The following is a 12,742-nucleotide window of genomic DNA, read 5'->3' as shown; positions in this document are numbered from 1 at the left end:
TGTCTTGGAGCCTCACGATCATTGGACGGAACCACGACAAGCCAACGGGGATTGCCTGCATTTGACGAGGCTGAACATTTAACTCGCGGCCATTCCATGGGGAGATCTTCATGGACGGACGGGGCTGTCGGCAAATCCCCCGGATTTCGCGACGGTGTCCCCAGAAGGAAACACGAGAGCAAGCCCAGTGGTGGACAGCTGGCAGGCCTTGTCCATTTTCTGCGCATTCAAAAGCTTCTGCTGGGCTCCTTTTCGGGGCTACTTCTTGTTGGTTCTCGGATTCAGAATATCAAATGTCCTTTTCTGAGCAGGGCGGGGTTGTCCTCTCTTCTTTCTTCGTAATCGCTTCTCGTTTATGAGACCTTCGTTTCTCCAGATATTCTTCGAGATAGAACCTCCTCTCAGTCGTCGAACCACGGACCATGATGACAAGCCGTGTAGTCAAAAACCAATTAATTTTCCGCCTTTCCGATCCAACCAAATCCTCGAAGAAAACTGGGGGAAGGAGTGGTGAACCAAAAGATGCTGTCTACCATGCTCGTCGGCCCCATCGCAAGTCCCGAACTGGCTGCCTGAACTGTAGAACACGGAGAGTCAAGGTACGTACCGAGAGGCTGGGTAACGATTGGTTTCCCAGGTGAAGAATCCCATGTCCCGGAAGAACTTTTCGCGTTCGCGGTACAGCCTGTGTTAAATCATTTCCATTTCTAGTGCGATGAGACAAAGCCCAAGTGTCGAAAATGTGACACGCATGGGATATGCTGTGACTACGTCGTAGCTCTAGCCCACCCTCGTCGAACAGGATCACTTGCGCAATTTGGTCGGGAGGCGACTCGCGTCGATATTTCGCTTTCGGGTATGCAATTATCCATGTCCATGGTCGATTTGGCCGATAGAATTGAACGGGTGATCCGACCCAACATGTCCAGATCAACAACCCATAACACCGTAAAGTACTTTAGTCATTTCAAGACAATGGCCGCGCAGGCTTGTTCGTTGTCAAACACCCATAAGCTGGTCATGGGCGGCGAAATGATCCAAGTTGCTTTCCAGGTACTGTACACTCCGTTTTGCCCATGTCGGCTACACCCCGTTTAAACGGCTAAAGCATGTTCTCTCACTAGGCTCCGTACCTCATGCACGCTATTTTTGGAGTAGCTCTAACGCATCTCCGCCATCTTCTGCCGCATGACACATCGTATGCCATATTTGCGGGGATCCACTGGCACCGTGCAATACAACTGTACCGAAAGGAAATCTCGCAGTCGATCGACGAACACAATATGGACCCTCTTTTGTCTGCCTGCATGCTATTGAGCACTGTCATTTTCGCCGCCGATGAATGCAATCCTTCCGACTCTTGGATATTTTCGTCGGACCCCACAAAACTGAGTTGGCTTCTTGGTCAATCCGGGCTGCAGTATATCCTCGAAGCTGTCTCGGAGGAACAACGACGACAAAGCATTTGGCTCAAGGTTTTTCAGGAGTACGATGATGCGGATTGCAGCTCCCGATGCAACACTCCCGGCCTGGATGGACTGCACCGGGGACTGGCAGAGCTGTGCGAGATCAATGAAACGACCACCGGTGAGACCAGTCCATACCACTGGCCACTTCGATTGCTTAGTCCGATGTTAAGTCTCAGACCGGACGGAGGTAACTTTTCAAAGTTGATCCCATTCATGGGGAGACTGGACCCAGCTTACACTAGTCTCCTCCAGAAGAAAGATCCCAGAGCACTGCTCATACTAAGCTACTGGCTCGGGAAGATGTGTGAAGAGAAGCAGTGGTGGATATACTCTAGAGCCCATTCTGAATGTTTCGCAATTTGCATGTATCTCGAACACAGTGAAGATGAACGAATTGTGAATCTGCTCCGGTACCCCGCTGAGAGATGCGGCTATATTTTCGGCGCCCCCCGCCCCCCCCCCCCCCAACCCCCCTCCATTCTCGATGAAATGATCGGCCAAAGAACGTATCCATACTATTGATTTTCCTTGACCCGGGTTGGGGGGGGGTAATGGATTTCCGATAGCCACGGCGTATCGACGGTAGCTGGGTGCTGTTTCTCACCCTACACCGATTGTTTCGGGTGGCCAGTTCGGGGGTTGGTTTCCGGATGTTGTTGTTTCATATCAATGGGTGTGTAGTTGCGGTGGCACTACCAAGGCGGCAATGGTAGCAAAATGTCTCAGAAGCTTCAAAAGTTAATTAGGTTCGAAAGGCACTCCGAAGTTTAAAACTCTGGGATATTTACCGGACGTTATCGCATTCTGAACCCATTTTGGTTCCGCTTAGTTGAAATGGAAAAGCTAAAGTGATAATCATATCTGATCTAGTTTTAGATGCAAAAATCATAGTAATGTCAGTCAAATGGGTCCGTTCCCTTCGAAGGATTAAGCCAACTTTGCCGATATCGGGTTTTTCTACGACAGTAACTTCGACTTTCAAATCACCTCTCCTTTGAAGGTAGGAAAATAGGCCAGGCCAGCATTTCAGACACCAATAGGAGAGAGCCCAGGTTGTACCAGGGGCCTTTTGCCTTAAAAGTTTATGTAACTACAGTTAGGATCTAGGGCATATGGAACTAGCCTCCCGATGAAACAAAGAGAAGCTCCTAAATATCCCATATTTTTAAGTCCTTGATCTTCTCAATACCAACGACATTGGGAGCCGGCTGGAAATTGATCTATCCAATTTCGGTGAACCGGTGCTTGGATCTTGATTGGAGGATGCTAACAGAAGAAAGTCTGTCATTGGGCGAGACTCAAAAGTGAACTATCAAATATTGAAAGAACTAGGGCAACGTAGTGGCCTGTGAAAAGGCCATGTAAATCCCGTTCCAAAAAGAAGCACAACTATTTAGTGATCCTAAGAAGAGCTGAAGGGGGGATTCATGGATGTGCTATTCGCATACCCCGAGACAGATCGCCATGTAGCGGAATTCCGCGTTGGAAAATGAAGACCTTAGCCAATTGAGGTTTTATCGCATACTCGCGTCGGTGGCTGTAATTTCCTGGGGAGTCTGACTGCGAAGTAGAGTAAAATATTTGGATCGATGGTTCCAATTGTGTGCTCTTGATCAACTGTAAAGAATAGTCATCCATGAGACAACCGCGCTGCCATAATATGTGTTCCTCCATAAGTAAACGCAGACGCGGCATGTTGCTCGTGCCCCCTCTCACCACGGATATTTGTGTATATTCCTCGTCAGTTCAATAGGGGCTGATGATGGGTTAAACCTCTGAAGTCAAAGCCGGCGTACCATTGCCCAGCTACCGGTAACCTCCCAGATCTCCCAGATCTCCTCCTAGTGGCTCACTTGCATTGACGTCCATTTTTCAAGGGGTCTTCATCTCCATGGATATATGAGTAGTAAGATTGGGATATTTAACTTACACTCCGTAGTTGGTAGAAATTGGGTTTTGCTGCTACGCTTGAATATTCGTGAGAGAGAGAGAGAGAGAGAGAGAGAGAGAGAGAGAGAGAGAGAGAGAGAGAGAGAGTCCAACTGACCGGTATTTAAGTCACTGACAGACACGATCCAAGACTTGGTCAAGTTGCTCACATTCTTCGCAAATCATCGACATTAGCTAGTTAAACAACCAAGAACCAAAGCCACAGCCTGCGGACTCCCACGAGAGCTACGGAATATTCCCCCAGGATGCCGGACTTCTCTACTAGCTCGAACTCCTCTGGAGTCTACACCTACAAGTCCTCTGGAACAAACAGCCAGGTGAGAGAGAGAGAGAGAGTCACTCATGCATTCATTCATTCATTCATTAACCGCTCTCCGGGTTGAAGTAGCAATCTCATGATTTATCTCACCCGTGGATGGAATCTACATGCTTAGGGGAATCACTATTGCTCCCGCGACTACGACTCCGGAGCCGCCAACTCCAACTCTTACCACTACTCCAACAGGTGAGTTCTCCGCACAGTCCCCAGATAGAGACCCCTGTGTATTTCCGGAATAGCCGTGAGGGAGGGGATGGACGCATCATTGACGGTCCTCGGTGCACTGCACCCACTGACTGACCTTGATCCTCTTCTCTCTGCCCCTTGCAGCAATGGCTCCTATTACTACAGCAACCCCAGTGGCAGCACCTATTACAACAACGGCAAAGGCTCCTTCACCTTCACCGCTACCAGCGGCAAGAAATAGGTCTATGCTGTCCCTTGCTGTCGGCCGGTGGAAAGTTCGTGATCTGACGGAGGGGGGGGGGGGGGGGGGGATGGATAGTTTGGGACCTGAAAGGTGACTTTTTGACATTCTCTGTTGTGTTTTGTCTTTGATGAGTAGTTTTGGATATATTATGGATGAGATACCCTCATACTACTTTGATTGGTCTTGTAAGGGCTCTCGGCGATCGCGTTGGATAGGATTCGGATTGGCAGTGGAATGAATGTTTTGATATGTAACTTATCTTGCGCTCTGGCAGACAAACAGTGCGTTATCTAGGGCTTTTTGACCCCCGGATTTAATTCAGAGAGTTACATTGATGCATCTTTTCCCCACAAAACTCCTGTGTAATAGACTGGCTATGACGATAGCATGCGCTTATTAGGCATTGAGGAAGAATTAGCTATTTAGCTTGGTGAGGACAACGGTGCTCGGGAATATCCCACAACAAATGGCAGCTGAGCTATCATCAGAATCTTCACCAACTGGTGAAAATCCATTACCTACTGTACAATTAGTTGTCCTTTTCCTCGCTCTCTTCGTTATTCCGCAATCTGCAGGCTGGATACCGATGAACAAGACGTAGTCGCCAGGCTTTACTTGACATCATATCTTGGATTCCTCCGGCTCCCCCACATCCCACGATGATGATGAAGTTCTCTAGAGAACGAACGTGGTCCAAGACGGAGCTTACCTCTAGCAATAATAATGTGCTGCCTCCACTGCAACCTCCGCCGCGTGTCGAGACCGGAACCAGTCCCCGTCGAACAACCCGTACGGCGGAAATGTCACTGCCGTCTATCCACCGCCAGAGAACAACATGGCCTCTGATACTCCCCGCAGGTCCCCCAGACGTCCCATGATTTGAATCTGTTTGGATTTGCCAGTCGCAAATTGGCGGCATGTCCAGCTTGTAGAAAATAAAAAAGGTTGTTGTCGACTATCTTTCTTCTTCCAAATCTCACCTGTCAATTCCTTCGATTACTCAGAAGACGTACTGCACTTTTATCCGGGGCATGTTAACATTGACCGAAGCTACACCGTTATACGGACAAAATGCAACTTGGAGAATGGCAATCCCCCATGCAAAACGTTGCCTGGAGCGCGGTGTGCCCTGCTCTCCCAACAAAACGATGCGTGCCGCACCACTTCCACCACTTCCACCACTTCCACCCCCATGTCCGCCTCTTCGCGGCCATATCTCTTCTCAAAGGAGTAACCCGGTTCAGATGAGCGCATGTTGATGTCGACCCAGTTCCGGTGACTAGCACGAGCAGGAGAGGTTCTCGATGTTTTCAGCCACTGTCCCTGTGCGAGACAGCATCTCGTCCACCGGACTGTGGGCCGGTTGAAGGAATTGATTCTGCGGGTGTGAGGCGCGGCTTGCGCAGGACGTTCAGGGAAAATTGGTGGGGGCGATGAAAATCACAGAGATGTTGGTAGTTATATGATGACGATAACGATAGCCAACAGCAATAGCACGGCCGCGGTTAAGGTAAATAGCATATCTGAAGAGGTGCAGGGCCATTCCACACAACTACAAATCACAACCACAGTCATAATGGCAGTGGTAATACCAGCGGCATATAGCAATCCCCTGGATGATGGTTCCCATTCCAATCAGCGCGCTGGGTGGTTTTATTTGGAGAAATGTGATTTCCTGTCCACGTTGCCGCCGTCGTGGGGAACGAAAATGTTGATTCCTGACATGGGTTATGTTGTATATTAATGATTGATATCCACAGCCTGAGCTGTCCTGAAAATTTTGACTGTCCCCACTAAAATATCAAGAGATACATCTGCTCGACATGTATTATCCATTTTCCCATTCTCTGCTTATAGCTCCTTTGTAACGGAAGCCCCCCCCTAAACCAGCATTAAAGTAGGAATCACTCCCCCCCTCCCCTCCCCTTTACAACTATCTCACTCACGCGATCCACTTTCAACCCGCACCAATGCCCCCTTGGCTTTCAGCTTACAAAACCACAGATTCTCCTCCGCAAACATCCACATCCCATCTGGCGCAAAGCAGAAATTCGCCGTTTCGCCATCAACAACAATCTTCCCCGCCAGAGTCCCTTCACTATCCCAAACATGCACCCCGTCCCCGCACCCAGAATACACATATCCTTTCTCGTCACACTTGATCCCATCCGGCACCCCCTGGTGACAATAGGCAAACAGCCGCCGATTCGCCAACCTCGTGCCGCCTTCAACCACATCGTAAACATAAATAGAAGCCGGGCCCGTGCCGCGGAATGAAAAATTATGGCCATTGCCGATTCCATTGTGGGCCTGTATCGCGCCCGTATCCGTGACATACATGCGCTTGTAGTCCGGGCTGAAACAAAGCCCATTGCACATCTCAAACTTGTCCGCGACGGCCCAGCATTGACCCGTCGCCGGACTGAAGCGATATACTTGTTTTGGCAAACAAGGAGTCGGGCGAAATGCCTGCTGGTACCCGTACGGCGGGTCCGTGAACCAGAGGTCCCCCGTACCGTGGTGGACGACGACGTCATTTATTGAGCAAAATTCACGCCCGTAGAAGTTGTTTACAATGGTCTCTGTGGTGCCAGCGACGGGGTCGACAAGAACGAGGGCGGATGGCTTGTCGCTGCTGCTGCTGCCGCTGCTGCTGCTGCTGCTGCTGCTGCCGCTGCTACTGCCATCGCCTTTCGTCCTCCCAATATCACCCTGGGCGCAGTAGAGGACTTTACCATGGTAATTACAGCCGCCATTCGGCTGGCTTACGGCGTCGAAACCGGGCTTGCAGTTGAGTTTCTCGATCTTCCAGGTGTCAAGGTTAATAGCGTAGAGGTCGATCTTGGGGTCGCTGGTTTGGTAGTTGGATGTGAAGTAGACACTGTTTGTGCTTGGTACGTAGATCCCTGCTTCGTGCGCGAATCTGTCATTCTGGCCCACGCGAGAGGCGACTAGGGTAAGCTGCGGGCTGCTGCCGAGGACGTCGCGGGCGAATCTGTCGCTATAGACTACGAAGGAGGGTGGGGAGTTGAAGGAACGCGCATATGAGATATCAGTGGCGGCGCGCTTGTTGTCGACGTAGGAGATCCGGTCGAATGTCGCCACGGGTGGAGAACGACCGATCGTCATTTTTACGGTTTAAATTTATGTGCGCAGTTTGTGTAACGAGGGAACTGGGCAACGGTTTGAGGTGTTGTAGTAGCTAATGGCGTTAAACTTGAGCGAGTCGCTGAAGACTTGTCGACAATTGAGACGTCCGTCCCTAAGGTGGTGGTTGTTGTTGTTGTTGTTGTTGTTGCAGTCAGCACCGAGAAGAGGGGAAACTGTAGTATACTGCCACCCCGCTGCAGCCCGCGGAACGCAAGGGAGGAAGAACCAGGAAGGGGCATAATTAACAGTTAACTATCTCTATATTTACTCTATCGCAGAGCGAGCCGCTGTTTCTCCACAGAGAGTGTCCTTGGTTTGCGTGTGGCAGCGATTTCCACCCATGTTAAAGTGAGGCCGGGCTGATTGATGATTGTAGCTCCCGGTTATCCAACTTCTCCGCCTCCTCCCAATTGACCCCTTTCGCTGGGTGCCTACAACTTTCCAAAGAAGGGCCATGCAGGCCCGATGAGGAGTTGGGCTACCGGGAAACGAAGCAGTTAATCATCACCCCGAACCCGGTGCCATTCGTACATACATACCATCGAATATCTAACTCCGATTATCTCCAGAGGCAAGAGTCGAAAATAAAGCGCAACTGCATGTGGGAAGGAGGAAGAAACCATATATACCGTGTCCATCTTCGTCCTAGCTACCTACCTATGGTGGATAATGTGTGAACGTAGAGATAGCATACTTGGTCCAAGTACCTGCGACAGGGACAGACGATAGGAGAAACGAGAGGGTGCAGACACTGCAGACACAAGTTGAGAGAGAGAGAGAGAGAGAGAGAGAGAGAGAGAGAGAAATGAAATACGCCTTTGAAAATTGCTGAACTTCGCATATATAAACACAAGGTTAGCTGCACTACACCGGTAAAAGAGACGCCAGCCCATGATCTGAAAACATATAATTAAAAAGCGTTGTCAAGCAAGAAAAGAGGAAGAGAATTGTAGCAAAATCGAAAATGGAAGCAGGCAAGGGAAATGAGAACATCATAAAAAAAGAAGAAGCTTCTGAAGTGTACATCTTTAGTCGAGATCTTGGGAAATCCGAAGGCTGGGGAATAAACCGAGTTGGGTATGGATACTCTGTCTGTATGCTGTGGACAGCTCCATGGAAGGAAAAGGGGGTAAATCGGTTCGTGAAATGGAGCCGACGAGCTGGAGGATAGGACAGGACAGGACAGGACGGGGGATTGAGTTTAGAGTAGTGCGCCGCCTTAGACAGGCCATGATGCTACATGTGAGACAGACACAAATTGGAAAAATGAAAATGCCCCCTTACTCCTCATCCTCATCCTCACCATCGTCCCCGTGATCCTTCATCTCCACATCGTTATCCTGATCTCCCCCCTCCTCCTCACTCCCAGCTTTCTCCCCAGCCTCATCGCCACTAGCCTCTCCGAAAAGGTCATCAGCGTCATCCCCACCCGGCGACGCAGCTCTCTCCCCTCCTTCCTCCTCCTCCTCCTCCTCCTCATCTACGACACGAAGATTAACCTTCTTCCGCCGCCGCTGAACAACGGCATCCTCATCCTCGTCTTCCCCATCACTAGCAGCAACATCGCGCATATCCTCATCCCTATCCTCAACTTCAGAAGAAGAGCCGGCGTCCCCAGGCCCCCCATTGGCAGACCTGGCTCGATCACCGTCCCCACCTTCTCCCTCCTCACTCTCCGACTCAACAACAATCTCACTACTCTTATACTTACTGGACCTAACCACAGACCGTCTCTCCAGTCGTCTCCGCTTGCGCGGTGCCGGCTGATCCTCCGCATCAGAATCCACCACACTCTCCGGACCCGTACTCCGATCCTTCGACTTCCTCCCACCGCCGCCGCCGCCGCCGTCAGCAGCACCATCATCACCATCCTTCTTCTTCCTCTTAATGATAGCCGCCCTCTTCTTCCTCTTCACCTTATCCCCCGTTTCGGAATCGGTAGTATACTCCGCTTCCTCCCTCGCCTTCTCCTCCTCAGCACGTATGGCCGCAAGCCGCTGCGCCTCCTCAATCAACCGCTGTCGATCCTCAGCAATCTGCCGCTTCCGCTCTCTCTCAACCTCTTCCGCCTTCCGCTTCTCCTCCTCACGCCGCCTCAACTCAGCCTCCCGCGCTTCCCGGGCCTGCTGCAGCTTCGTCGCGTTCTTCTCTTCATACTCCTTCTGGCTCTGGAGGGTCCGCTCGAGCTTTCTCCGCATGGTATTTCTGCCCATATTCGCCCGTTGCTCCAGGGCGCCACGGGGGTAGGGTGGTTTCTTGGCCTTGGAGATTTGGGTGAACGTGCTGATCGCCTCATCTAGACCTTTGGATGCGGCTTGGACGTCTCGGAGAGTCTTTTGCGTTTCTGGGAGGGATATGACAAGTAAGGCGATCTGGTTTTGGACGAAAGCGACGTTGAACTCGAGATGAATTTGCTCGGGGGCGATGGCGCGAGCGCGCTGTGTGCAATCCAGAGCGGTGTTCATCGCGGCCAGGCTCTTTTCTTGCATTCCTTTCAAGAGCCAGACACGACCTAGGCAAGCCAAGATCTGGGTATCGTGTTGTCTGTCCTTGGAGAGCGCGGCCTCGTACTAGATTTAAGTCAGCAAACACGTAGCTCGACACTATGTTTTCGAGCAATGAAGGAACAGTGACTTACGTTCTCAATGGACCTAGTAAACTGCCTCAGCTCAGCATACACGTGTCCAAGGTTGAGATAAACACTCGCATCCCTTAATGTGTCCCGGACACGCGTAAAGATCTGCACCGCAGTCGTATAGTCCTTCCTATCATCAACAAGCGCAATCGCAATGCCCTGTGCCGCATAAGCATTCTTCGGATCAAGCTGCAACGCCTTATCAAAGAACTCCACAGCCTTCTCATACATTTTCCTCCGCTTCTCCTTGTCCTGCTCGGTATCTCGTCTCATATCCCGAGCGGCAAGGAGGTAGATGTTACCCATCCCCGTAAGAGAATACCTATCGTGTTTATCATAACCTTGCAGCGTATGTTTGTAGTGTCGCTGTTCATGGTCCTCGGCAATATTTGTTACCCGCCTCTTCGATTTGCTGAGGTACCAGCCAAACAGGGCGCGGACTTCGAGATTGGTCGATTCCAGTTCATACAATTTGGCCATTTTCTTGGGCCCTTCGTCGGTAGGACTTTGGCGCAGTGCGATGTAGGTCAGTCGCGCATTGGCTTCAGTGTAATCATTGTGCCGCTCTAGCAGACCTTCGTACACCTTCTTAGCTTCATCGGGCATAGACGCCGCTTCGTAAGTTCTAGCAAGGTTATAACTGATCGTCGTGACAAGTGCGTCTGTGTCGGTTGTATCGTCTTTCTCTCGTGACTTCACACATGCATTCAGTGCGGTCTGGAACATATGGCGTGCCTGCTCAACCTTCTCAGCATGATACAAGAAGCAGCCCATATTGTTCAGCAATTGAGGAGACAGATTCTCCCGAAGCAGGTTTGTCATTGTTTCTTCATCGTCGATATCCTCGGGACGATCCGTATCCGGGATCTGACCAAGCTGCATCTGTTCCACCTGTTGCAGACACTGCATGCTCTTATCCGGCGCATTGTTCTCGTAAAGCCGTGCAAGGTAGAGCAGAACGGATTCATCAGGCGAGAGCCTTTTCTTCTCGTCCTTCCATGATGCACGAACAGACTCGAGAAGGCTAATAGCTTTCCTCAGCTCAGCTGACTTGTCTTCCTTGAGCGGACTTGCTTCAGCTGCAAACACTTCCTCCGCAAGAAGTGCACCAAGAAGTGTCATTGATTCCGGATTCTTCGTTTGCTGAATGATCTTCTCCAATCGGAACTTGGCCCCATCGTAGTCCCCAGTTTGAACTTGCATCTGGACAGCGCCAAATTTGGCGGGAAGATACCCCTTGTCACTACCACCCCTGGCCTGATCTGACCTGCTGTAATATTCGTTGGCTTTGGAAGCTTCTCCCTCAAAGTGCTCTTTGCGAGCCAGTAGATACCATCCATCACTAGCAATCGCGTTGACATCGGTGAGTTCGATCGCCTTGCGGGCAAGGGCTTCGACGGTTGGGAAGTGTTTGCGGAGGAGGAAATAGCCGCCAAACATGGCACAGGTTATGGGATATTCCTTGTCCAGTTTATATGCCTTCTGCGTGTACTGCGTCATGGCTAACTTGTATATGGACCCGAAGGACGGGTCGTTAGTTGCATGACGAGAGCTATCATAGAGATAGTAAGCTCCAAGAAGGATATTCGCAGCCTTAGATTCAGGATTCTGTGTCGTACAGATTGTTAGTAATGTTCTTGAAGTGGATGAGCTTAATGACTGCACTCACCAAAGCCAAAGCACGAGTCCAAGCTGATTTGGCCTGCTCCTTAAAATCCAGCTGCCACAGACAGCATCCAATACCAATTCGAGGATCCGGATCTCTCATATTAGGCATCTTCATCAGAACCTCCTGGTAACCTTCCAGCGCCTCTGCATATCTACCCAGCATATAATGCGCCCTCGCCCGACCAAGTATAGCCATAACATTTCTGTTCCCGAAAGCCTTAGCCGACTCATCGAAGCATTTCAACGCCTGCCGCAAGGACTCTACTCGTTCCGAAGTATCTACCGTCCCGGGCCTAATAGCCCTTGCGGGAGGATGTAACGAGGCGCGCAATAACGACAAAACTCCCCGTGCGAGAAACAGAGGCGGAAACGCGGGATTTAGCCGCGACGCCTCGTTGAGAATCGACGTAGCAGCTTGGAGGTAGAAATCCTTAGTTTTTGCTTCAGACACCAGCTGGCCCTCCAGGGCCACACGAGGAGCCTGCCTGGCTTTCAGCATGTATAGCCAACAGATCCAACCCAGCAGGCCGAGCTTCTCCTTGGTCATTCCCTGGGCGAGGGACGAGAGACCACGATTGAGAATGTCAATGGCATGGTCAATTTGGTTTTGCTTCGCGTATGCGAGTGCGATGATGACCCAAAAGTTCTTTGCGGCTTTTTCGTTGTCGAGGAGGGTGCAGAGTTCGGTGGGGTCGTCGGGGAGCTCTTCGAGGCTTATCTCGACTTCGCTGTCGAAGGTGGAGGCGGGGATGTCGATGGCGGAGGGAATATCAGAGAAGCGGTAGCCAGACGAAATGGCATTTTGCTCTGTAGATGAGCCGTTTGTATAGCCATTTTGTAGAGGTGCCATGGTTGAAAGCGCAGGGCGGGTTTGGGGATTGAAGGGAGAGAGACAGAGAGGGTATGAGAAGAGGCAAGGCGGCGCGAGGAATAGGCCTGCAAGGGGACGACCAGTGGAAGGTCTAGGTCATTATCGGAGATGTCAGTGGAATACACTGCATGCCACAAACAAAAGCAGGCCGTCTGTAGTAGTGAGTAATCAGTAGAGTAAAAGAGGTGTGTTCTGTATCGGGATGTTGACTTTTGATCTGCTTCAAAAGTTAATGGAGATGTGGCTTGGG

General features: G+C 50.8%; 5 protein-coding genes across 5 annotated transcripts; 2 read left to right on the top strand and 3 right to left on the bottom strand.

Moving 5' to 3' along the window:
• Positions 1-425: 425 nt before the first annotated feature.
• PADG_05857 (uncharacterized protein) lies at positions 426-1,991 on the top strand (the record flags this gene model as incomplete). The annotated part of the gene is made up of 3 exons (XM_010762938.1): positions 426-599; positions 712-1,053; positions 1,125-1,991. The coding sequence occupies 3 exons, from the start codon at positions 426-428 to the stop codon at positions 1,989-1,991; spliced, it is 1,383 nt and encodes a 460-aa protein (XP_010761240.1).
• Positions 1,992-3,664: 1,673 nt separating this feature from the next.
• PADG_05856 (uncharacterized protein) lies at positions 3,665-4,165 on the top strand (the record flags this gene model as incomplete). The annotated part of the gene is made up of 3 exons (XM_010763139.1): positions 3,665-3,736; positions 3,854-3,924; positions 4,069-4,165. 3 exons carry the CDS (start codon positions 3,665-3,667, stop codon positions 4,163-4,165), a joined length of 240 nt encoding a protein of 79 aa, XP_010761441.1.
• A 532-nt stretch (positions 4,166-4,697) lies between these two features.
• Positions 4,698-5,087, bottom strand: PADG_11994 (uncharacterized protein; the record flags this gene model as incomplete). Its single annotated transcript, XM_010763285.1, has 1 exon — positions 4,698-5,087. The coding sequence occupies one exon, from the start codon at positions 5,085-5,087 to the stop codon at positions 4,698-4,700; it is 390 nt and encodes a 129-aa protein (XP_010761587.1).
• A 1,019-nt stretch (positions 5,088-6,106) lies between these two features.
• On the bottom strand, positions 6,107-7,297 carry PADG_05855 (uncharacterized protein; the record flags this gene model as incomplete). The annotated part of the gene is made up of 1 exon (XM_010763138.1): positions 6,107-7,297. One exon carries the CDS (start codon positions 7,295-7,297, stop codon positions 6,107-6,109), a length of 1,191 nt encoding a protein of 396 aa, XP_010761440.1.
• Positions 7,298-8,598: 1,301 nt separating this feature from the next.
• Positions 8,599-12,471, bottom strand: PADG_05854 (uncharacterized protein; the record flags this gene model as incomplete). The annotated part of the gene is made up of 3 exons (XM_010763137.1): positions 8,599-9,888; positions 9,957-11,561; positions 11,623-12,471. The coding sequence occupies 3 exons, from the start codon at positions 12,469-12,471 to the stop codon at positions 8,599-8,601; spliced, it is 3,744 nt and encodes a 1,247-aa protein (XP_010761439.1).
• Between the last annotated feature and the right edge of the window lie 271 nt (positions 12,472-12,742).

The sequence above is a fragment of the Paracoccidioides brasiliensis genome, assembly GCF_000150735.1.
Source record: "Paracoccidioides brasiliensis Pb18 unplaced genomic scaffold supercont2.7, whole genome shotgun sequence".
Classification (NCBI taxonomy): domain Eukaryota; kingdom Fungi; phylum Ascomycota; class Eurotiomycetes; order Onygenales; family Ajellomycetaceae; genus Paracoccidioides; species Paracoccidioides brasiliensis.
This window is presented reverse-complemented; position numbering and strand designations above follow the sequence as displayed.